Raw genomic sequence first — 23,895 nt, forward strand, 5'->3', positions numbered from 1 at the left:
GCTTTAAGACTGATGTATGTTGCAAAACCCTATATCGCAGCCTAAAGCAAGCAGAAGAAACAACTATTCTGGAGATCTGACGTGAGGTGGGGGTGCCAGGACCAGCAGCTCCCATGGGACACTGGGTCTCCTGTGCAAGTGCAGCCATGTACCCAAACATGTAACATGCAACCATGTGGCAAGCTGCCATTTCTGTCCTTTTTGAGACCACATATGCAGGCAAAACTCCAGCTCGCCCAGCGTCCTGCAGAGACATTGCACAGTGTTTACAGAGGCCTCAGGCCGGTCCGTCGCCAGGCTACTTTCTTCCAGCAGAACCATCTGTGATCTCCCAGATGCCTGACAGGCTGAAGACAGATGGGCTCAGGCCGGGGCTGGATCTAACCTCAATGCCACCCAGGGCATCCTCCCCACCTGTGGCAGCACCTCAGTTCCGGGGACCACCCAGGAAAGCAGGCCCACATACAAAACATTGGAGAATGAACCCCTGAAGCCACAAGCCATTCTGAGTCATCATCTTCAATGGAGAAGGGAGGGAATGCAAAACACACTCCCAGAGCCAAAGGACTCTGGCTCCTTCCTGACTCTACTAGGTCATCCAACCAGAGAGCAAAGAGACGCGCCAGGGTTGCAACAGGCCACAGGCTGCTTAACTGCCGAGCACCAACGCCGATGAGGGTTCTGCTCAACTGGACTGCCCCTGCATTTAAGTTGGCCCTTTGGCCTTCTGCAGCCTCCCCAGTTACGAGTTGCACCTTCGCATCTGTTGATGGTGGAAGGATTCAGCTCTCTGTCTGGAGAACTGAACGTTCATCCGGTCCAAGACCCTCCTTTTGACGGCTGACAGTTGGAAAGCCTTAACCCACTGCTCTTGGCATAAACAGCATCCTCTCCCCAAAGGGACATGGCTCTGTGCAAACTTCTGAGCTAAAGTTGTACAAGTCTTCTTGGGTCAGCTTCCCAAACTTTTGAAAAGCTTTCACGGAGATAAAGGTGCCTACAGCTGCTTCTGGCTGCACCTGTTTGAGGGCCTGTCAAGGGGAATCCTCCTCTAAACTCACCAAGGCGTAAGGCCTGGTTCTTATTTCATGACCCAGGACAACTGAGGTCAGTGGCAGCCTTGTGCCCGTTCTGGGGTTCCATCTTGGTCTCCTGAACCATCTCCCTTTCAGAAAGAGACTTGTCTTCTGAACTGAAGCTCTAGGGAGACAGGGTCTGTGCCTATCCTGCTCTGACTGACCACACACTTACAATGGCTGGCACAGAGCTGAGGCCCAGAAAATCTTTGCTGACTGACTGCATGATGTATGAGGTCAACAGACTCTTTCATTTGACAGGCTCCGGATGCGAGTGCAACTGTCCTCAAGTCCTGCTTCATAAAGCCAGGGTCCGAGCAGAGCTGTTCAGAACCCTGGTAAATAGCACAGGATGATTTCAAAATAACTCATAAGACTAAGAGTGGACAAATGCCTGCGTGGACAATGTAGTCTAAGGAGGAGCGCACCGACTGCAGCGAGCTGCTCGTGGGAAAGGCAAAGAAGCACTGCGGAAAGCAACATATGAAGAAGTACTTTAATAGCTCAAACTCAGAGTCATCGTGCTCCCAGTTCCAAAGAGATTCCTAAAAGAGGCAACTTTGGCCATTGCAGAAGCCAGCGTTCACCCACCCGGGGTCTCTGTGCATTGACCTTTGGGTGCTGACTTGGAGAAAAGCACAAACATGCCCAGTCCCATCCTGGTTCCCACGGGGCTTCTTCTATCTATGCATTGTATCGACTGCGTTAGTTGGACTAAGATGATGACTCAGTTAAAGGAGGAGACAAACACTGACTTTCTAAGCAGGAATAGCCCAAGCTGGCAAGAAAAAGCACACTGCATACATAGGATACAGAAGGGCAGAGCTTCTGCCTGCGAATCTGCAACATTACATTTGTTTTGCCTGCAAACTATCAAGAAGGATTCTGTTGGCCAGGGAGTCTCCACTGAACAAGTAAAATGGCGGTCAAAAGTCTTGAGTGTCCTATTCCAGCAGCCCAGAGTCCTCATCTGTCATCCACGGGAGAGTCTTTGAGGGAAACATGAAGTCCAGCTCATGCCTCTGCCTATGGGTCGATTTCTTCAGGAATCACTGTGATCATGATGTCTTCATTGCCCCTGCGGACCACCATGTTCAGGGTGCTTTCCCTTTTAATGACGTCGCTGACATCATTGGCAGAGACCACCGACTGTCCATTGATGCTGATTATGACGTCGTTTTCCTGGAGACCACCCCTGCAACACAAAAGGGGAGCACAATGGGAAAGATTCATGTTTCCACTCCTCCTGGTCTGACTTTACATGGACAGAGGCACAGTTTAGAACCGAAAAGCCCAGAGCAAATAGGATTGGATGGTGGTGAACTTAGAATAATTTAAACCATTAGTGGCTCATGCCTGTAATCCCAGCACTTCGGGAGGCCGAGGCTGGTGGATCACCTAAGGTCAGGAGTTCGAGACCAGCCTGTCCAACATGGCGACATCCTGTCTCTACTAAAAATACAAACAAATTAGCCAGGTTTGATAGTGGGCACCTGTAATCTCAGCTACTCAGAGGCTGAGGTGAGAGACTCCCTCGAACCCAGGAGGTGGAGGTTGTAGTGAGCCGAGATTGTGCCACTGCACTCCAGCCTGGGCAACAGGGTGGGATTCCATCTCAAAAAAAAAAAAAAAAAACTTTTTTTAAACCATCGGTGGATTGAATTACTTATTGAGTTTTTAAAAATAATGTTCTTTTTTTTCCGTTTTTTCTTTCTTTCTTTTTTTTTTTTTTTTTTTGAGATGAGGTCTCATTTGTTGCCCAAGCTAGTCTCAGACTCCTGGGCTCAAAAGATTCTTCTGCTCCAGCCTCCTGAATTGCTGGGATTATATGCATGGGCCATGATGCTGGGCTCCTTTTGAGATTTTTAGGCTAAATCATCAATTGTGTCCACTGTAGAAATGCCTGCTAACACTTGTGTGGCCTCATGACCCCAAGGAGGTCAAAGGTCAAGACTGACCCCGAAGTGGCAAAGGATGTACCAGGTCCTATCTGCCATGTAGCATGACCAAGGCCAACTTGCCAGTAGTGGGTATTGCAACTCAGAATGCAGTTCCTACAGGGTGGGCGGAATGCTTCTGTTAGGAGACCCTTCCTTTGTGTGGTTGCCGTTATAACTGTAGCTCTTACATAGGTCAGCGTCAAAACGCTGTCATGGTCCTTAACGGGCTAGCACAAGGGTCTGCGAATGTTTTCTGTAAAGGGCTCCATAGGAAATATTTTTAGCTTTGCCGTACATATCGCCTCTGTTGAAGCTACTCAACTCTGCTGTTCCAGCACAAAAGCCCCCATAGACGTCACAAACCATATTTCAGTGGACACTGAAATTTGAATTTCATACAAATTTAACATGTCACAAAATACCGTTCTTATTTCAGGATTTTTCTGACCATTTACATGTTCTCACTCGTAAGTGGGAGCTAAGCTACAAGGACGCAAAGGCTTAAGAATGATACAGTGGACTTTGGGGACTCAAGGGGAAAGGCTGGGAAAGGGGTGAGGGATAAAATACTACAAATTGGGTTCAGTGTATCCTGCTTGGGTGATGGGTGCCCCAAAATCCCACAAATCACCATTAAAGAACCTACTCATGTAACAGAATACCACCTGTTCCCCCAAAACCCATGAAAATAAAAAGGTAAAAAAATAAGTAAAAATCAAAATAAAATGCAAAAATTATTCTTAGCCCACAGCTCCATACAAAAGCAGGCAGTGGGCCAGATCCAGCCCCCGGGGCACATTTACTGGCCCCTGGTCTAGCACTTTTCTCTGGATATTCCACCAATACGCGTAACAAACCCTGATGGATGGTTGAGCTACTTCTTGTCATGTTACTTTGATATCACTTGGGCTATTTTTCTGGAGGTGTTGACAGGTATGGCTTCACTGTCAGAGACAATCTGAGAAGACTCCAGGAGGAGAAGGGTCCCGAAGCCTAGAACAGGACCATCACGTGAAGTCTTAGGGACACTGTTCCTGAAACCCTCTCTCCCCAGCCAGGCCATCCCAGAGACTCATGACGAGTCTGCTATTGCTCTGTCCATCTGGAGGGCCCTAGCGGAGTGAGGACTTTTGAAGATAAAAGTCACTGTCCTATGGATGAGTCCTGAGCCGAGCCAGGTGGGAAGGCCTGACCGATAGGAACGACCAGCAATGTCCCACCACATGTGTCAAGGATCAACACAATCATCTGAGCCAGTATAAAAGGAACACTGCCCCCTTTCCTGCTACCCTCCCCGCCCTCTCCAAGAACCACAGACACATGAGGAAAAGGGAAAATAACTCTAACTCACGCTTCTGCCGGGGTATCAGGAATGACTTCAATGATATATGCTCCTGAGATCACGTCTGGGAAGTCCCGGTGCCGGTCCTTCAGCTCCTGGGCTTTGCTGCTCCAGAGAGAAAGCACCCGTCTTAGTGTCAAGAAATACCAGGCCTTCCCCAGGCAGAACTCAGCTCTCACCAGTTCCCTTCTTCTCCCTGGGTCTAATGTAAAGTTTCTCCAGGAGTTCTGACCCTACTTTAAAATTGCCTGTCTACCAGAGCCAAAGATTTACTTGGTAACAGCAAGAAAAGTGCTTTCATCATTATTATTCTTTCTTTTTTTTCTTTTTTTTGAGACTGAGTGTCACTGTATCGCCCAGGCTAGAGTGCAGTGTTGCAATCTCAAGTTTACAGCAACCTCCGTTTCACGGGTTCAAACAATTCTCGTGCCTCAATCACCTCAGTATCTGGGATTACAGGTGCCTGCCACCAAGTGCGGCTAATTTTTCACATTTTTAGTAGAGACAGGGTTCCACAAATTGACCAGGCTGGTCTCGAACTCCTGGTCTCAAGAGATCTGCTCACCTTTGCCTCCCAAAGTTCTGGGATTACAGGTGTGAGCCACCGCGCCCAGCCATCATCACTGTTATTATTTCTTAATTAATAGTAGCCATTACTAAGGTGTCCGTAAAGTATAATGGCTGACCTGGTTTGCAGCCCTAGCTCTGCCACTTGCTAGCTGTGTGACCTCAGACAGTTGCTTAACCTCTCTGTCCCTTCATTTCCTCACCTGCAAAATGTAGGGCAACAGTACCCTACAACATGAGTTACGAGGATCAGATGAGGTCGTCCCAGTCGTCCCAGTAAGGTGCCTGGCCCAGTACATGTGATAAATAGTGGCTGGCATCACTGTGGCTGGTGAACACTGCCCCCACTCCCTGATCCGAGCCTGGCCACCAGAAGCACCTGTGCTGTCATCCCCATCCTGAAGAGGAGGAAACTGAGGCACTCAGGGGTCAGATCATTCCCAAGGTCACAAGGCACGAAGTATCAGAGCTGGGACGGGAACCCAGCAAGCTGGGCGCCAGGGAACTACCATCTTCCCTACACCTCCTAGCTCCAAAGGCAAACAACTGAGGGAACACTTTAACCTTGACAAATGGCTCCAACTCCTGGAGTGCTAAGAAAGGGATCACCATTCATAACATGTATCAAAATTCATTAATATTTTAACAGTGAGTGAATCATTAATTCATGATAGTAATGAACAGATTAATATATCGGTTACTATATTCTAGTTTTTATCTACTTTACCTCCAACAGTTTTAGCCATGCCAGTTGAGTCTCCTACCAGGACTCACGAGATTACACCAGAATTTTTCATCCAGGTTAAAACACCAGGATGCCAGGAGCCTGCCAACCACAGGCCGCAATTCCGCCAGCTCGGGGAAAACAAGCACATCAGTCATTCCGTTCCCTGCGCTGGGCCTGCCCTGGCATTCCTGGAGCCACGGCCCACGAGCTGCAGAGCAACGAAAGCAGATTGCCTGGAGCTGTGGGAGGGGCTTGGGGCCCTCCTGGAATGTGAGTTTCAACAGAATGTGGGGTAAGGAAGGCATGAGCCAGAGTGAATCAACTGCACCCCCCACACAAACTGTTCAAGTCTGCCTTCAAAGAGGAGGGCAGAATCTTCTACACTGGGTGGCCTGCTGCCAATGAGAAAAACCAGCTCAGAATACAAAAACACAGGATAAGACCAAACAGAGGCGAAGGCTAATGACCTGTCCTCTTTCCCGATGTTACTTCATTATAAGCAGAAACCGAGACGTCTTCAGGCAGCATAAGGTTTCTCTTTCAGGGGTGCCCCTGAGCACCTTCTGAAGTTCAGGTTTATTAAAATTTAAGACACAGATACATATCCTGTTTACCCACCTGGACGTAAGTGACATCATTCGGATACCAATATACTTCTTCTTGGTGATGGTTTTTCCTGGTGAGACAATGAAGGAACAGCAGAAGGTCAGCCCAGTTGGTGGGGGTGCTGGGGACACCAGGGGCCAGGGGCCCAATCCCCCAGGTTGCAGGAAGGGCCACAGAAGGGTACACTGAGGTTGAAGCTCAAATCCTGGTTTGGGCCCCTCCCCTCTGGGACACCTTGGGAAAGTCCCATCATTTCAATTAATGGTCAGATACCTGGACATGCCCCTTAATTCCTCATGGCCTCATCCTGACAGCTGGCCCTCCCCCAGGCTTGCTCTACCCGCAACATGTATCTGGAATATGACCCCTCTGTCCCACCTCCACTACCACCGCCCTTGTCTGAGCCCCCAGCATGTCTCACCCAGATGACTGGGAAAGCCCCTTAACTGGTCCCCAACTTCCAGCAACCCATCCAGCAGACTCCTCCCAGCCATCAGAGTGGCCTTTCAGTGACATCAATCAGATCATGAACTTTCTGTTCTCAAATGCGTTAGGATGCAGCCCAGGCCCCTCACCATGGCCTGCTGTGAGCCTGCTCGCCCGGCCTTGGCCAGCTTTCCACCCCGGGGAACTCCGCACTGTCACTGGGCTCCAGCCCCCAGGCCACTCCAGGGGCCTCGTGCTTGCTCAGCTATGCCAAGTCCTCCCCTCCACATCCCTGCCCACTGGCTCCTCCTCATTCAGATCTCAGCTCAGGGGGCATTTCCTGGCCACAGCGTCTCCACCAGCTGCCCCTCCAGTCACTCCCTTGCCAGCCACCCTGATCCATTTCTTTGGGAGCACTTGTTGGGAACACTAATAGTATCCTATGTGTTTGATTGTTTACTGTCAGCCTCCCCATCCCCCAACAGAACATAAATGACACGCTGGCAAAGGCCCCCGTTGAGCCCCAGGACCCAGTTGAATCATCCACTGCCAAGCTCCCTGCTTGACTTGGGGCAGATGGGACAATAAACGTTTGTAGAATGATCTCCCTGAACCTCAGTTTTCTCATCAGCACAATGGGACTAGTAATTCCTAACTCATAGGGCAAAAGAATTAAGTGACATACATAAATAAAGTGAAATAACGTACAGAAGTCACCTAGGCTTGTGCCTGGCACGGATTAGACTGAATAATGTGAAATTGCCATTATCGTAGGACAAAAGTGGTGAAACATCTGTGACCTACTACCAGGGACTTAATAACGTGCATTCCCTTTCACTTCTGGGTCGGAGATGGCCTGGCTAGCCTTAGGGGCTGCTGCATTTCCCTTCCCCAAGTCTCAAAGGGCAGCTGAGCTTCAGGCCGAATCTCCGGAGTCCCTGGGGCTGAGTGGACCTTGCTTACCTTTGGCCTGTCGGTCATGGGACTCAGTGAGGAACTTTTTAATCTTATCAGATGGGATTGCAAAGGAGATTCCAGCTGTCACTTTCAAAGTGTTAATTCCAATCACTTCACCGTCCTGAAAACCAAGAAGGACAGGGCTTACTGAATCGTGAAGCTTTACCAGCAGGTACACACCCAAAGAGAGTGGAGAATGAGTATGAAAGAAGTCCCTGAGCTATTCCAGAGACGGAAGTGGGGAGCTGCAAGGAGGGGATCCCCGGGGGAGCAGGAAGAGGGGCAGCAGGACACCCAGGCAGCGTGAACTAGGCTCAGCTGTGGAAGAATCACACACACCCCAGGTCGGCACTGGGTGCTCACCTCACAGTAAGCACAGATCGTTTCAAAATGCATGACATTATTTGCTCCTGTTTCACAAGGAATACATTTCCAAAGGCTCGAAGCCCTTTAGGTGGCTGCCCACACCTTCCTGCTTCTCCCATTTCTAATGATCTTAAGACAACTCTGCTGACTCCAGGGGGAAACAACCCTAGAGCTCAGGGCTGTCATGCTTCATTACCAGCAAAGCACATCTCCACTCCATCCTCAGGGTGCTGCGGGAGGAGGCAGAGGGCAGCGGGCAGAGCTGGGAGCACAACTGCCCTCTACTGGGAAGGGAAAGCTGCCAAGTAAGTCTACATGGCTCCTTGCACACTTCCCACGAGTGCTGAGATTTCAGTACCTGATGCCAAGGCACCATCAAGGAGGTGCCATCACACTGGGCCTTGCTAAAGACGGCCCCTGTAAATGTCCCCTGAGCTGCCCACTAGCACGGACAATCTGTGTTGTAAGGCGTCACTTTTTCTGCTCAAGTATTTAAGGGTAGACTTAAGGGATATCTTTGTGGGTGGGTAACTCCTCCTCATTCCAGCCAGGCCTTAAGGGAGGATTCCTGGCCAAGAGAAAGTGTGGATGAGCCCAGCCAGCTCCTTCAGCAGCCCAGGAGATTTCATTTGGAGGCGGTGCTTTCCGGGACCGGCCAGCACTTTCGGTGACCTTCACCTTACTCCCGCATTGGCCCTGAATTTCACGGTGTTCACCTGTAATTCTGAGACACAATTGTGTTCTCTGGCTTAACAGTTCCAATCCTCACCTCCAGCCTGCCTTACTCTTTCCAGAAAAGATCCGTAGGGTCATTGAAAGCATGCAGTACATTCACAGAGCTCATTTTAAAGGAATTTGATAGCACGCTTTGGCAAGCTTACATTGGAAAAGACCCCCTGCCTCAAAAAAAAAAACCAGCACGTACATAGATAAACGACATAACATAGGTTCAAAAGACCTTACCAGGTTTACCAACGGGCCCCCGGAGTTTCCATACTGCAATTAAACAGAAATGAAAAGGTGACAAATTGTGTCATAACACGGTCTAGTCTACGTCCCAGCCTGGCCATTTCCTGAGCACGGTGCCTAGAGTGTGGGGTATGGTTCTTTTCTGAGATTCCTTCCCATTAACCTAATATTTTGCTGGGGAAAAAAAAATGACCGAAACAATTTTCAGAAAGTTTTAGATGTGCTGTAAACAGGGAATTTTTCTCTCTGAAGTCCCGATGCCAACTGAGATCACCCTAAAGCACCCAACACAACTTCTTCCTCCTGGGATAAGACTGGCTGTCCACCTGCTCCCGTGTCACTGTCCCCGCTGTGTGACCCCTGCCGTGCTGCTGGCACTAAAATCCACATGGCTGGGTCCAGTTCCATCACTTCATGTAGACTACAAGACAGGTGGGGGCTAAGACCTATGCTGACTCCTCTCCTGTGGCAAGACCCTGCCCCAACCCCCACCCGCAGAGGGACAGAGGCTCACGTTGATGATGGCGTCGGTCTGGATGTAGTCCATGTCCGAGTTCCGGAGCCCCAGCTCTTTGCCGCCTCTCTGGGTGGTGCTGACGATCCCAGTGGTGACTGTGTTTTGAAGGGAAAACGGGCTTCCGATGGCGACCACGAACTCTCCTGGCCGCAGCTCCGAGGAGCGGCCAAGCAGCAGGACAGGCAGCTTGCCCTGAAACCACAGCGGCCGGTGTGGCTGAATGTGTTTAATTTCACCAAATGGGTAAAGGCACAGGTATCATGGAAAACCAAGCAGGGACAGTGACAGCCCATTTGGAAACACCAGGCCTGGTGGGAAACTGAGTTCACAACTCACATCCCTTTGCTGGGGGCAGAACCGCACTCCCCTCCCACCCGTAATCCACACATTGCAAGCTGTGCAAGAGCCAGTGAGCAATGAAGCCGCAGACACGCCAAGGAAACCGTGGGGAGGTTGCCGGAGGCCAAGTCGGGGTCTCATCACATCTTGAAGCTATCAGCATAGATGTGCTCTGAAACCCTGAGGCCAGGAGACAGAGGAAGACAAAATGAATTTAGGGTTTGGGACAAGACTGCCTGTGGCAGCCTGAGAGAGCCAAGCCCCAGGGAAGGATCCCAAGCTACAGGTGGTGAAAGCTGCCCCGACTCATCATGTGCACATCTGTCCTGAGCCCTGGAATATTTGGGGGGCTGTGCAGGCAGGGCATTGCACTGACTCGGTTAGGTGCACAGCTGTGCTGAGTACGGGCCACACTGCAGAGGGCAGAGATGGAGCATAGGGACAGCAAGGCCTCCGGGACCCAAGACAGCAAGACCCAGCAGGTGGGCTGTCTCTCCTCTCCTGAAAAGGCCTCCGTCAGCCACCTACACTCCCTGGCCCAGACAGGCTGATTGGCCAACTCCAGAAGCCCTGATCTCCAGTGTCCCACAAAGGCCAGGCAGAGCCAGGAGCCCCAAACAACTCTGCACAATAAAATGGAACAGAAGCCAACTCCAGAGTCACCTGGGCCAAGGAGCTGGGGGAACCACAGAAGGGCCTCCCTAGCTCCATCAGCGAAGGCATCAGGGCCCCTTCTCTCTCTGCCTTCCTCAGAGCCAAGCAGACCTCCCAAGTTCCTTTAGCCTTTGTTCACTTAGAACAAGCAGCTGCCCTGAACAACATGGACCAGGCCCAGAAAGCAGAGAGCCACCCCAGCCCCCATGAGAACAGCAACTCCACAGCCTCATGTTTGCCCACCTCAAAAAAGAAAGAGCCAGGGGACCAGGGGGTGGGGTAGGTGGAACCCAGAGGTCACCTGAGCTATCTCTGTGGCCAGGGATGGAGCAGACACTAGCTGATGAGATGGGGTGACCATCATGCCCATTTCACAGATGAGGAAGCTGAGGCTCTGAGAGACTGGGTGATTGAGACAAGGCAGGGATTGAAACCTGGGCCTGGGACTGGAAAAACAGACTCTCTCGTCCACGATACAGCACCACACTACAAAATATCCCCCCAACACACACCAAATAAGGAAGGTGCTGAGTGAGAAAGCTTATGGAATAAGAAAGGGGTGTGCAGAAAGAGTCCAGGACCTCAAACTGACTATATGAGACTGTGAGGAGGGGGAAGGTCCCTCGGATCACAGATACCATGAGGACCAGGAGAGCACTGCCCAGGGTCAAGAGCACAGACCTGGGGCCAGGCTGCATGATCTAGATCGGAGCCTGAGCTTATGACTGCTCAGGTCCTCAGTATTCTCATCTGGAAAATGGGACTAATGTACAGCTCCCTCACTAGTCCACCATGAGGACGAAGCGACTTCAGATCTGAATAGCTCTTTGAATACCAGTTGGCTCCTGTAAGCATCATCTAGCGTTGGTTTTGCTGTGAGCATCTGGGCCTGTCCAAATCCAACAGGAGGAACCATTAACCACCTTCCCACCGCCAGCCCGTGTCACCCAGCCATGGTAAAGTTCTGCCCTGACAGTGGGTGACCCTTTCTCCATGGGGTTGCCTGAGGCTACAGCATGCAGGGCAGCTGGGGAGAGGTGCAGGCCTGCAGTGTCCCTACTCGGCCCCACACTCACTCCTCACACTCCTCAAGCTCATCGGCATCCAGCAGCACACCAGCGAGCTTGGCACAGCGTGTTTACTCTGGGCCTGAGCCAGCAACCCCTGCCAGGCATGACTTCAGCAGTCACGGCGTGCAGGCAGGGCAGGAGGCAGGGCTGGGATCTGCACTAGGCCGCGCTGGGGGAGGTCCGCCGGGAACACTGCCATCCCTTCAGGCCTCAGACTGGCTGGAAGACCAGGCCTTTGAAGCCTTCGGGGCTGGGCTTGGGACAGGTAGAGGGATGGGGTGGCACAGGTTGCCAGAGCTGGGTGGCCTCACTGCCAAGGAGACAGACAGGAGGCAGGAGGTCACACTCAACTCGCGGAGGGGGCCCAGCAGGCATCTGCTTCGCCACACACTGAAAACCCATCAGGACGTCATGAGGCAGGGCTCGCTGTGGGGGTCCTCATTCTCATCTCACTCATCCCCTAACCTTACCACACATCTGCGCCTCCTAGAAAGGGTGGCAGGCCCAGGCTCTATGTCTCAGGAGACCTCAGAAGGCAGAAAGACCGAAAGCTCTTCTTTTCCACAGTCTGAGTTCAGGCCCAGAGGATGCAGAAAGGAGACAAACACTTTTGGAGAAGATGTGAGGCTGGGTCGGGGAGGCCCCGGGCGGGGAGCGGGAGATGGAGGCTGCAGCCTGCTTGCCCATGGGCGCTGCTCCCCATGCTCCCAGGGAGGGCCAGGCCTCCAGGGGACACTGCCTGCTGCCAAAAGTGGAGCCCAGAGCACCCCGTGGGCAAGCCTGGCTCAGTCACACTTGAGTGACCACACGGGCTTAGACAAGGTGGACACCAGCGATGTGAGCCCAGGGAGTCTCCCGAGGAAGCAGTCCTGACCTGAACCCAGAGAAGCAAATGCGGCTATGTAAGTGGCCATTTAGGCAAGGCTGTGCCAATGGGCGCCACCAACTATCATCTCGTTTAAGTTTTGACCCACTCAGACATCTCCTAGGTCATGAAGGGCAACCCTAAGACAGAAAACAGCAAGACACACGTGGCGGAGTGGGGAGGGGCTTACACTGCAAACCCTGGATCTCTGTGAGAGGAATGAGCTTTTGCCTGGCGGGTAGCAAAGTACTTTCACGGCACCCTTAGGAGTTGGGCTAGATTTTCCCCCCATTTTAAAGACATAGAAACTGAGGCTCAGAGATGGGGCACTTCCCACAGCCGATGGGCAGCCTGGCTAAACAAGAGAACGGGCTTCCCAGCTCTCAGACCCACACTCCCAGTACGAGTTCACCCAGAATTCCAATCACAGGCAGAAATCTTTGCAAGGGAATGATGTGTTGCAGAGATGTTGGCCAGGCCAGATTTACAGCTCTCCATGAGGTCAAACCGCCTTTTGGGGGTCACTGCCCCAGCTCCCCACAGGAGCCACTGGCTGCAGGAGCATCAGGCCCCTCCACTCATTCCAGAGCCAAGTGGGACCCGTTCTCAGCCGGGGGCCTCACCTCGAGCCTGTCTGCTCAGCAGCTATACCTCTGCTGGCCAAATTCCTACTTGGTAATTGAGCATTTAATTCCATAGCTGTCTAGACATCAGCTCCGTGGGGGAATGTGGAGGAGATGCAATGTAGATATGGTTGGAAGTGCACAGCCACAGGCGCCGTGAAGCCCCGCGGGGCCCACGCACTCTGAGTTCAAGGCCCCTGTGCTGCTGTCTCCAGGCTGGTTCCCGTGCCAGCCATAGCAAAGTGTCTCCGAGTCTCCCTTTAAAGCAGCACCAGCCACAGGCCATCTTGAAGGTGGCAGCTCCTCTCCTTGGCCACTTTCTCATTTCCCTGGAGCCCCCCAGTGTGCCCAGAAGTAAACGGGGAAGAAGAGGGCATGTGAGCCCCACTCTTCATGCCAGATCCTCGCACTGCTTGGGGGGAAAGAAAATGCGAGCGTGGGCACGACAGCAGTGAGGCGGCAGAAACACCCACGCCGCTCTCACAGAGCCCAGGCAGAGACCTCAGGTCCCCCTCAAAGAGCTTGTAGCTCAAGTTTGGCCCGACTTTCAGGGATGAGTCTTTCTGCAGTGAGGCCAGCACAGGCCAGTTCTCCCAGTCTTAGGAGCAGGGAGCCTGGGAGGCCAGAAGAAGAGAGGGAGCATCTAGAATGAAAACACCCCCTGGACCCAGCCTGCAAGGACTCACAATGCTGAAATAGTGTCCTGTCAACAGAACCAGAAGTCTCTCAACAGAGGGACTTCAGGAAGACACGAATCCCCTAATGTCCTATACAGCCACCCAGGCAGATGTAGAAACAGCTCCAGTGAGGGTGTCAGAAGTGCTGGGCAGGGACTCCATGTCTTCCCAGCATATCTATGCAAACTGCAAAATCCTAGCCACAGGCGAGATGCTGACCAGGTAGTGGGAGTCATGCTAACCCTGGAAGAGGCTGGACCATCGCATGATTAAAGACGGCTCTTACCATTCATGCGGATTACAACAACAAACGAACAACAGGCAGGGCTGCAGCATCAGTTCACAAAACACTGCCCCCGAGAAAAAGCTTTCTCAACAACCATTCACGGCGTGTCTCCTATGTGCTTCGTGCAGGGAACATACGATTAAGAAAATCCACCCTTGCCCTCTAGGCTTCTGTCTCATGGGCAGAGACACATCCAAGCCACCAGGATACAGAGCAATAAGAAGACACAAAGTCCACCTCCCTCACCATGGGCAGCTCAGCCTCGTCTTCCATAAGGGCCAAACATAGACCAGCACTAAAAATGGTTTGTGTGTATCACTTAGGGTGTTTCCAGCTGCAAGTGACAACCCAACTCCAAATGGAGTACGTAGAGTAGACACCTGTCCAACGGCAGGGTGGTGCCAGGATGGTAACTCGAAGTCTCAAAGACAGCATCAAGGCCGGGCACGGTGGCTCAGGCCTGTAATCCCAGCACTTCGGGAGGCCAAGGCAGGCAGATCACAAGGTCAGGAGTTCGAGACCAGTCTGGCCAACATAGTGAAACCTTGTCTCTACTAAAACTACAAAAACTTAGCTGGGTGTGGTGGTGTGTGCCTGTAATCCCAGCTACTCGGAGGCTTGGGCAGGAGAATCGTGTAAACCCAGGAGGCGGAGGTTGCAGTGAGCCAAGATCACACCATTGCACCCCAGCCCAGGGGGACAGTGTGAGACTCTATCTCAAAAAAAAAAAAAAAAAAAAAAAGACAGCATCAAGAACAAGCCTCCTTCCTTCCCTCCATCCAATCAACCTCAGCCTGTTCTCACAGCCACAAGACGGCCACCACCATTCCAGAAATCACATCAAGGCATGACTGTGTCCATGACTGTGCCATGGAAGCATCTCTTCGCAAAGTCCCAAAAGCGCCTCGGCACCCTCCTCCCTGTAGGTCATCAGCAACATCCAGTCAAGCAGTGACCTCAGCACCCGTTGGAGCAGGGCCATTGGAGCGACCCCCTGACTGCATTGGACCCTGCGGATTTGCCTGAGTCAGTTCTGCCGTGGGGTCGGGGTGGACCTAAAACAAGGCCAGGGCTCTGCCAGCAGGGAAGCAGGCTGGAGGGTGGACAACCAGAGTGTCTTCCAAAGCCTGGGGAAAGTGGTTCATTTTAAGAGAAGATCCTAATACCAGCACCTAACAATGTTTAGAAAAGACTCTGTGAGTCCATACTCCTTCATGCACTTTTTTTTGCAGGGTGAGGCAGAGGTCTGCTAACCTGCTAAGCAATGGTCACAGCGGTTCCGTGGTGGTGACAGTGAGGTTCAGGTGGTGGAAGCAGAGTCTGGATAAGGCAGGGAAACCACTCCTAGGGCACATGTCTGGCATCTCCCAGAGCTTCTCCCGCTCTGCCAAGCACGCAGCCTTCACAACCTGCCCCCCTGTGGACAGGCAGGATGGCTTCACAGCTGTTCTGCTGATGAGGGGACTGCAGGTCCCACCGTGGGTGGTGGTGGTACCGGGCCTGGAGCCCTCCCTGACCCCGACCTCCACTCCAGGTATTCTTCTCAGCAGCCCATGCCCACCTCCCATTTGCCCAGGGCACACAGCAGCCGGCAGGGAAACAACTGCCCTGTGCTCGGAATCACTCCACAGGGGCAGGGGACCAGAGTGGGTACAACACAGAGCAGGGCAAAAGGGGAGTTTAGGAAGAATCCAAGCAGGGGCCCACCACAGGAAGGGAGGGAGGTCTGCGCACGCAGCCTCAGCTTTGGGGGCGCTATGTGTGGTGTGGGTGCCATAACAGAACCATAGATGAGCCATAACTGCTGGAACTTCCCCAGGGCAGAAAAGGTGGGCCTGTGCTGAGTGAGGCCCCCAGGCTGACAGCATGCCTCGGCCTCATTCTCCAAGATCAACCAAGATAGGGCAGAAGTGAAAACTTAGACAAAACACTCATGTGTATATGCATACATGCACACACACGCACACGTATTACCCCCTCGGGTTCCACCTATGACGGGAGAACACTGTCCCAGACAGCAGAACATCTGGGTTGGGTCTTATTCCTATATGAATTCACTCTGCAACCTGGGACAGCTCTATTAGCTTCTCTGGGTTGCGGTTTTACCACCTCTAAAATTATGGAGTTGTGCCCAGTGATATCCAATGATCACCTCAGCTCTGACAGTTAGCATTCTTTACAGAAAACCTGGCTGCGTTCCAGAAAATCCATTAGCAGACAATCGTTAAATGGGTAAGATCCAAACAGCCACAGGGTCCCTAATAAATCCCTTTTCATACAACTCCGCCATGGGGTCAGATGATCCCTGCAAGAGGAGAGAGGATTCCTACAATTATCCAGACGCTGGCTTGGCCAGTAATCTTTCACAGAGGACTGTGAAAAGCAACAACCCATCAATATTTCATCTTACATTCAGGGTTCTGCCTAGTAGCACCTGAGGGCTCATTTCATTCAATCTCATTCCCTGAAAGCTTGAAAAGAAATATTAAACAATCCAATAACACCAAAACAAAAGAAAAAATTGGCAACTTTTTCTCAACCTAATGAGCCAAGTCAATTACTCCTTTCTCTCCTTTGAAAATTACTAAGTGCTCCTGAGTTACAAAAATATTTTTGTTGCTGAATCTGCAGAATCCACCGCATCATTTCCGGAGGCTGGGACTTTCAGGCTGGTCCAGTGTTGGTTCAAGTTTGCTTCAAAGGCTAATGTTGCAGAACTGGCTGGGACTCAACTGAGTGATTCAATGCGCCTTCTGGAAACAGTTATGCTAGCCTTTCATTTTCTTTAAAAAATATGCAATGGACAAAATAGCACATCCTCCATACCCAGCAAGAAGCAGTGCCATAGAACTTGTTTGCCTCCTAAGGAAAATCAAACCAGGCCGCAGAAGAGTTGTTTAGGGGGATGTCAGCATCCAAAGACTTGCTTGAGGAAGTGATGCAAGCTGGGTAAGGTGGGAAGTGAGCAGATGGGCAGGGGAGGAGCTGTGAAAAGGGACGGGTCAGTGGACTGTGGACTCAGATGAACCAAAGATTTGCTGACTTGGGCTACTAGGGGGCAGGACCAGTTACAAAATTAGCAGAGCCCAGTACAAAATGAAAATGCAGTCTCCTCGTTCATAAAGCATACACAAAGCACTGTTAAGGGTACTAAAATATAAAGCTTTTTCCTTTCTTCCACATTCTGTGTCTCTCGACCTATCACGATGTTTTTAATTTGCTAGTTATTGCTGTGGTTATTTACGGGACAGTGAGTGCAGACACCAGAGGCCTCACGACTTGGCGTTGTGCCCACTGCCACTGGACCACAGACTGCACCGTGGCTGGGGGTGGGGAAGCCGAGCCAAGCATCTTCCCTAAGGGTCCACCCCTCCAACACATGGACAATGGATGACCCCAAGGGCACTGCCGCTTCTGTGTCAGGGTACATTCAGCACCTAGATCAGGGTGGAAGTGGCTTGACCCTGCCCAGGAGACCACAGAACAACCATGGCATCATCAGCCTGAACCCTGCACCACTAAGATGTTATGCGGTGCCCAAGCTGAAACCTAGAACTTCCCTATGCCTACACCCCTTCCAGGGATGGAGGGTAGCAATGACCCCTGCATAGAGACAAGGAAGGGAAGGTCAGGTGGGGCTGGAGGCGTCAGGGAACCAGGGAGTGTGGAGGCAGTAGAAGGAGGAATCCAACCTGAGCTAAAGCCCCAACCCCCTGAGTATGCTCCATTAGCTTACAGGATTTTATTCACAAAAATTCAAATTCAAAGGTAAAATTAAAACAGCGACCCCAGGGCATAGGGCCTGTGAGGACACGGGTCACATGCTGATGAAGCTGGCTCTTCCAGCTTCTCCAGATAGGGAGGCAGTGGACCAGGAATTCTCCAGATACTGGCTTGGATAATCTTTCACAGAGGACTGTGAAAAGCAATGACCCATTGATATTTCAGCTTCCATTGACCATTCAGGGTTCGGAATGGACCAGGAGGGGAGGCGGTGGACCAGGACTGAGAAGGTTGGGATTCAGATTACAGGAGGTGAAGGTTATCAGTGACCACAAAGTCAAGGGTGGCTGCAGTGAGCAGAAGAGCCAGGGCAGGAAGGACCTGCCAGATGGGCACTGAGATCACCAACATATACAGACTGAGAAGAACCATGTGACCCAGCTGCCATCGTCTGTTCCTCCCACTGACAGGTGATTACCACCGTCTAGGGAGAGAATAGAAGAGGCAGGTTGGGCAGAAGGGCAGCAAGGTGGAAGGGGCTCAGGTGGGAGACATCGGAGAAGTGGGGAGAAGAAGGGAGAGAAAAGGAAAAAGAGGAGGAGGACAGAGGATGGTATGCAGAAACAGAGAGAGAGCACGCAGATGAGAAAATGAAATGACTTTCCTCCCAGTGTTTGGGAACACCACCAACACATTTAGTCTCCTTTACACTGTACCAGATGTTTGCCGTTTCCAATATTCCCTTACTCTTCAGTGTTTAAACCACAAAATGTCAACAGTGCTGCATGGCGGCCCAACAGCTAATGACTGCATATATTCGTAGCATCCAGAGGAGGAATAATATCATCTTGGTCAAGTCTAACTTGTGTCTCCTCCATACATCAGCCCCTGTGATCCGTCCTCTTTCATCCACCAACTTCAGGGTGGCTGATGCTGTTACCTACAACAGTGTGTGTCCATGGCAGATTCCAGAAATATTTGCAAAATCAATGAATAAGTGAACAAATCAAAGAATGAACAAGCCAGGTCTTAAAAGATCCATTGGGATCTTAAAATTAGGCAATAAATGGGGTTGGACAAGGCCTGGCGTTTGGGTCTGGGTAACTGAGTAACTGATGCAGCCTGCTTTTCAGCTGTCTATATGGCTATAAGCTCGGGGCTCAGGGAGGCAAAGGGAACAACTTGTATCTCCCGGCTGTCATCGTGGGCAGGAGCTCAGTCCTGCTCTATCTGGTGGGCTCAGAGTCCAGCACACAGCAGCCTCTCAGCATCCGCTAAACTACACTGAAGGCACTCTGGCTCCTCATTACCCGTGACCCCACAGGGCTTCTGTGAGCCCCATATGCAGGGAAGTTACCCTGGATGTAGCATTCTTTTCAAACTCATATTAAAATCTTTAAAACGTGTATAACCTCTTCTATATAAGAATAATTTGATACGGTCAATGGCAAAGGGACTTTTATAATAAGTCAACTAAATATATATTTACAACATAAAATGGGAACACAGGGAAGGCCAGTGGTTTCTGTGAGCTGCCTGGTAGATAAAGCAAAGAAGGAAATACCATGAGTTACATGTTCCCATTATCAGATTCTGGTGATTTGTTTAGCCAAAGCAACTGTTAACTAGCAAGTTTATTAGGATAATCAGTCCTCAATTCACCAGGTCTTAGTCTCTCTTGCCACAGAAAGCGTTCTGGATGGCTTTAGAAAACGAGCTATGGAATTGCATTGATCCTGCTATAGTTGAGAGGTGATCAGATCATTAGGAAGCTTTGTGCTTTCAGACTCTTAGAAGACTGACTACTTAAGACACTGGAGCTTTCCAGAGTATGAGCAGGCCCAGAACCAAAAAGAAATGAGACAACACACAAAGAAACTAGCTAACCAGAAACTTGTTCTGGAGGGTTCTAATAAACTCACTAGGAAATGACAGTTTTTATTTAAACCAAGACCCAGGTTCTGCAGACTGAGCAGAAATGGGAAATAAAGCAACTCCGCCTGCAACTCCTATCACCCCACTTGCTTCGCTGGCCTGCCCTCGTTGTCCTTTCCATCTCAGCTTGGATGTCACCCCCTCAGGTAAGATTCCTTGTCTACACTCTCTACTACTTTGCAGCCCAATGCCTTCTACCTCTTCACGTGTTTGCTTCCTGCGCTGAACTTACTGCCATATTTGCTTTACCTCAACTGTTTCCCACACTAGCTCTTAAGCCCCATGGCTTTGCCCACTGTTGCTGTATCTTCAGCACCTAATAAGTGTTTGGCCGAGACAGACGTTCAACACATATAAAATCAGGGAATTAATAAGGAATCACTGAAAGAATGAACAAACTAGACCTTGAAAGATCCATTAGGATCTCAAAATTGGATAATAATTTGCCAAGTAGCTTGGAATTCTGACAAACTCCTTTCTACCAATGGCACAGAGAAATGAACAAAACTAAGGCCTCCCTCTGCTTACTGTGGCGAGACAAAAGCTTCATCTCAGCAAAAAAAAAAAGCACAATCTCTGGCAAAAGAAAGAGCAAACAAAATCAGCTTCTCTTCCTGCTCCCCTTGGCCCCCTAGTGCTTCACCTCACTTGGTTCTTATGAGCATTCTTGCCTCCAGCCACTTTCAGCTCCTCTAGGACAAGGTGTTCATGGCCTACCACTGGGGTTGGCAATTTTTTTTTTTTTTTCTGTAAAGGGCCAGGAAGTAAATGTTTTTGGCTTCACAGGCCACGTGGTCTTCATCCCAACTATCTAACTCTGCCGGTGCAGAGTGAAAGCAGCCACAGACTCTACCTAAACAAGTGAGCATGACCGTGTCCCAATAAAACTTTATTTATAACCACAGACAGAGAGCCAGCTTTAGACTACTGGCTGTAGTTGACCAACCCTGGACTCTAACACACTGTCACACACTCGATGAACTATCAAATGGAACCAATTTGTATTCCCCCGAAGAGGACAGGAGACATTCCTAACAGGGAACCTACAAATCCAGTCCCAACAACCCGGGAACTGCTTTGTCAGAACCATAAATAATAGTCTTAATCTGATTCGCTGAAAAGGGACTGCCAAAGTGAAAAAAGGCATTACCATATTAAGAGAAAAATATAGCCAAAGAATTTCCTTGACAATCAACTAAGTTCTTGAATCAGGGCCAGAGAACACACAAGGGATCCAGTTCGGAGAGTTTGGGGAACTGAAACGTTTCCCGTGCCAGAAGGAGCCGGGATCAAGAGCAGTAAGGAGCCACGTCCCCGCCTGCCTCTGGACAAAGCCTGGCACAAAATCAAAGCCAGCTTCTACCTCACTGTCTGACTTCACATTCCCTTATGAAATATTGATTCCTGTCCCCCTAAAAGTGGTAAAAGTCAGTACAGTAATAGAAGCCTCAACACATCAACACCGTCTGCGGCATCACGAGCAAACGCAATGGTAGCCCTCAGAGTTCTCAGAGAAAAAGAAGAGACCACAAAACGCCCAGTACAGAGGGAGTGGGGAAAAGAATCCAAAATGGAAAAACACAGAAACAAGAGGGGAGCCTGGCGGTGCGATGTGCATTCCAAGCTCCCAGGCGCTTCACAAGGATGAGTGACAGATGACTCCAGGAGAGGCCAGCGGGTCGAGCCCAGGCCCTGCGTTCTCTGATTCGCTTTTGGATGAGCTCCGGCCACTGAGTCAGCGCGTCTGACTGTCAGGTTGCCTGAGGAGAACCGGCATGAGTCACGGCAAGCACCACCCCACTCCCCTACCCGGCCACTGCCACGTCCTGGGGGGCTGCCTGAGCCCCCCTCACTCAGCTGACTCAGGGCAGATTCGCCACGTGCAGGGCCAAGTCCTGGTGGCCTGGAGAAGAATGGCCTGCTCAGCAGCTCCCGAGACATGTAAAAGGCCCCAGGCCCCTCACCCGCAGTGACCCCAGTCTGAACTGAATGAGGTTCGGGGGTGTAGGCCTTCCCGTGCCAGCCAGCTCAACAGTAAGAGGACCCTCTGCAAACACACAGGCCCCAGCGCCCAGAGGGCTCCCTCTCCGGCCACTTCAAACAGGTCTGTGGGCGCCATCTGGCCCGAAGGTGGCCAGGGGCGAGTGCAGGCCTATGGGGGAGGGAGGAAAACCACCTCACAAGCCTCAACAAGGCCGTTTCCAAATATTTACCTGGTTGTTGGCGTCACGGAAAAGCACCCACAGGAAAGCTCACTGCTGCACCAGTGCTTTGCATTACTAAAAACCACAGACCTGCTGTCACCCTGACAGGGCCACCTGTCCATCAAACTCCAGGCAGGAAAAGCGGGGAGGCTGGGGCGTCTGCAGCCAGCCTGCTGCGGGTCATCTCTTCACTGAAAAGAGGAGGGAAGCTCGATGCAGGGGCCCCGGGGGCTTTCCCCCCAACTCCATCCCACGTGGCACGTGGCCTAGCTTCCTCCGGAGCAGACAGCTGTGAAGGTCCTACTCGGGACAAGGTTGCCAGGCACCTTCGGCCTGAAGACCGATGCCCCCAACCCCACAGTCTAGCTGCAGAGATAGACTTCATTTGACAAATGAGTGAGATAATTCTAAATTGTGATGAGGAGGGAAAAACCAAGAATGAAATGCGGTTGTCCCTGGGCTGATGTGTCGCCAGAGGGAGGCGGTGGGGTTGAGGGGACTAGGGCATGGGACGCTACCTCACAGGGCGGGGTGGGGAGAGATGTCTGAGGCAGAATTTAATCAAAGGCCTGAAGGGGAGGTTGGCTGCATGAGGAGCTGGAGAAGGGCGCCCCTAGGAGGGGAACAGCCAAGGCCCCAGGGGGCAGCCCTGGTCTGTGGGAGGCAACCAAGGAGTGAGTGTCTGAGCAGAGCAGGTGGGGACGGAGTAAGGCGGCGGAGCGGTGGAGGGAGGGAGGGGCGCCCACAATCAGGTCAGGCCCTCAAGGCCCTGGTAAGGAGTTCAGATCTCGCTAAGAACAGCATGAAATCTGCAAAGGGCTATATATAAGATGGGAAGAACATGATTCCAAAGATGCTTTTCTCAAGTCTCCTAATCACTGCAGCTGGACAAGCAGCTATTACCAAAGTAACTTGCCCTCCTACCTTCTTCAATATAGCCCATTACCTCCGCCTTGTACTCCAGCCTAAAGAAACCGAACTGCTTTTTACTTTTCTCTCTCCCTCTCCCCACCCCTGCCCCAAACTGCTCAGGAACAAAATCCCCCACAGGGACGAAACGGCACCCTTGGATGAAAGCATGAAAGCTTGACAGACACTCTCATAGCCAGGGGCTCATGTTAAACGCATTTGGAAAGAGTTTGTAAGTGGAGCTGAACTAGTTTGCCCTCAAAGCTGCTTTCTATTAACATGTTTACACGCACCCTGTCCCGACTTTCTGCAGCTGGGATACCCTCCCCAGGCAGGCTGGCCCCAGTCATGGGTCCCAAGGAAAGGGGAGTTTCAGATTTGGGCAGAAGCACATAAAGGGATGCCCAGCTGGGATGCGGGGGGACACCTTCTCCCCGCTGCATGGAGGGAGACAGCAGGGCAGGCAAGAGGGAGCTGCTCCGTGAGCCTCTCCCAAAAGCTCTTCCGGGTCCCAAGACAGCAGGCAAAGTCAGCGCACATGTGTCTGCTCAGCAGTGAGAAGCAGAAAAAGAGTCATTTGGTCACAAGCCCAGAAACATCTCTGGCAACTTCAAGCCACTGGAGATGCGAGGGGAGCTCCAAGAATGGGAGGAAAAGCAGATATTAAACTGGGCTGAGGAAGTGCAAGAACTCAGACAGTGCTGGGGTCTCAAGAGCAGGGGCTACATCAGTTTCGCCATGATAGTCTCTGTGGGTGGCATCCAGCTTCACGTTGCAATCCGAAGGGGAGCTTTTGCTTGCCCTAATTTGATCATGTGTCTACTACTTGGTCATAGAGGGTAGGGCACCATGACCGATGGTCCCACCAAGGCTGTCAGATGACAGAGCTACCGGAAAAGGTGGGAGGTGGGTGGCAAGTGGGCAGTGACCACAGATATTCGTGGTAATTTTTATTTCACTCAAAGTGTCAGGAATACCACATTTACAGCCACATGCAGTGGCGCATGCCTGTAATCCCAGCACTTTGGGAAGCTGAGGCAGGTGGATCACCTGAGGTCAAGAGTTTGAGACCAGCCTGGCCAACATGGCAAAACTCTGTCTCTACTAAAAATACAAA

The 23,895-nt window shown here is 51.3% G+C and overlaps 1 protein-coding gene across 1 annotated transcript in view; it reads right to left on the reverse strand.

Moving 5' to 3' along the window:
• Nucleotides 1-1,558: 1,558 nt before the first annotated feature.
• The window catches only part of HTRA1 (HtrA serine peptidase 1), a 51,680-nt gene continuing 29,343 nt past the window's right edge, over nt 1,559-23,895 (reverse strand). Inside the window, exons 4-9 of the mRNA XM_012453479.3 lie at nt 9,491-9,685; nt 8,971-9,003; nt 7,648-7,762; nt 6,271-6,328; nt 4,368-4,463; nt 1,559-2,271 (exon numbers count right to left, since the gene is read on the reverse strand). Coding sequence (XP_012308902.3) covers nt 2,103-2,271; nt 4,368-4,463; nt 6,271-6,328; nt 7,648-7,762; nt 8,971-9,003; nt 9,491-9,685 — 666 coding nt within the window. The 3' untranslated portion in view covers nt 1,559-2,102. The remainder of the gene's footprint in view (nt 2,272-4,367; nt 4,464-6,270; nt 6,329-7,647; nt 7,763-8,970; nt 9,004-9,490; nt 9,686-23,895) is intronic.

Source organism: Aotus nancymaae, unplaced genomic scaffold (genome assembly GCF_030222135.1).
Source record: "Aotus nancymaae isolate 86718 unplaced genomic scaffold, 86718_ANA_hifiasm-v0.15.2.pri h1tg000010l, whole genome shotgun sequence".
Lineage (NCBI taxonomy): Eukaryota > Metazoa > Chordata > Mammalia > Primates > Aotidae > Aotus > Aotus nancymaae.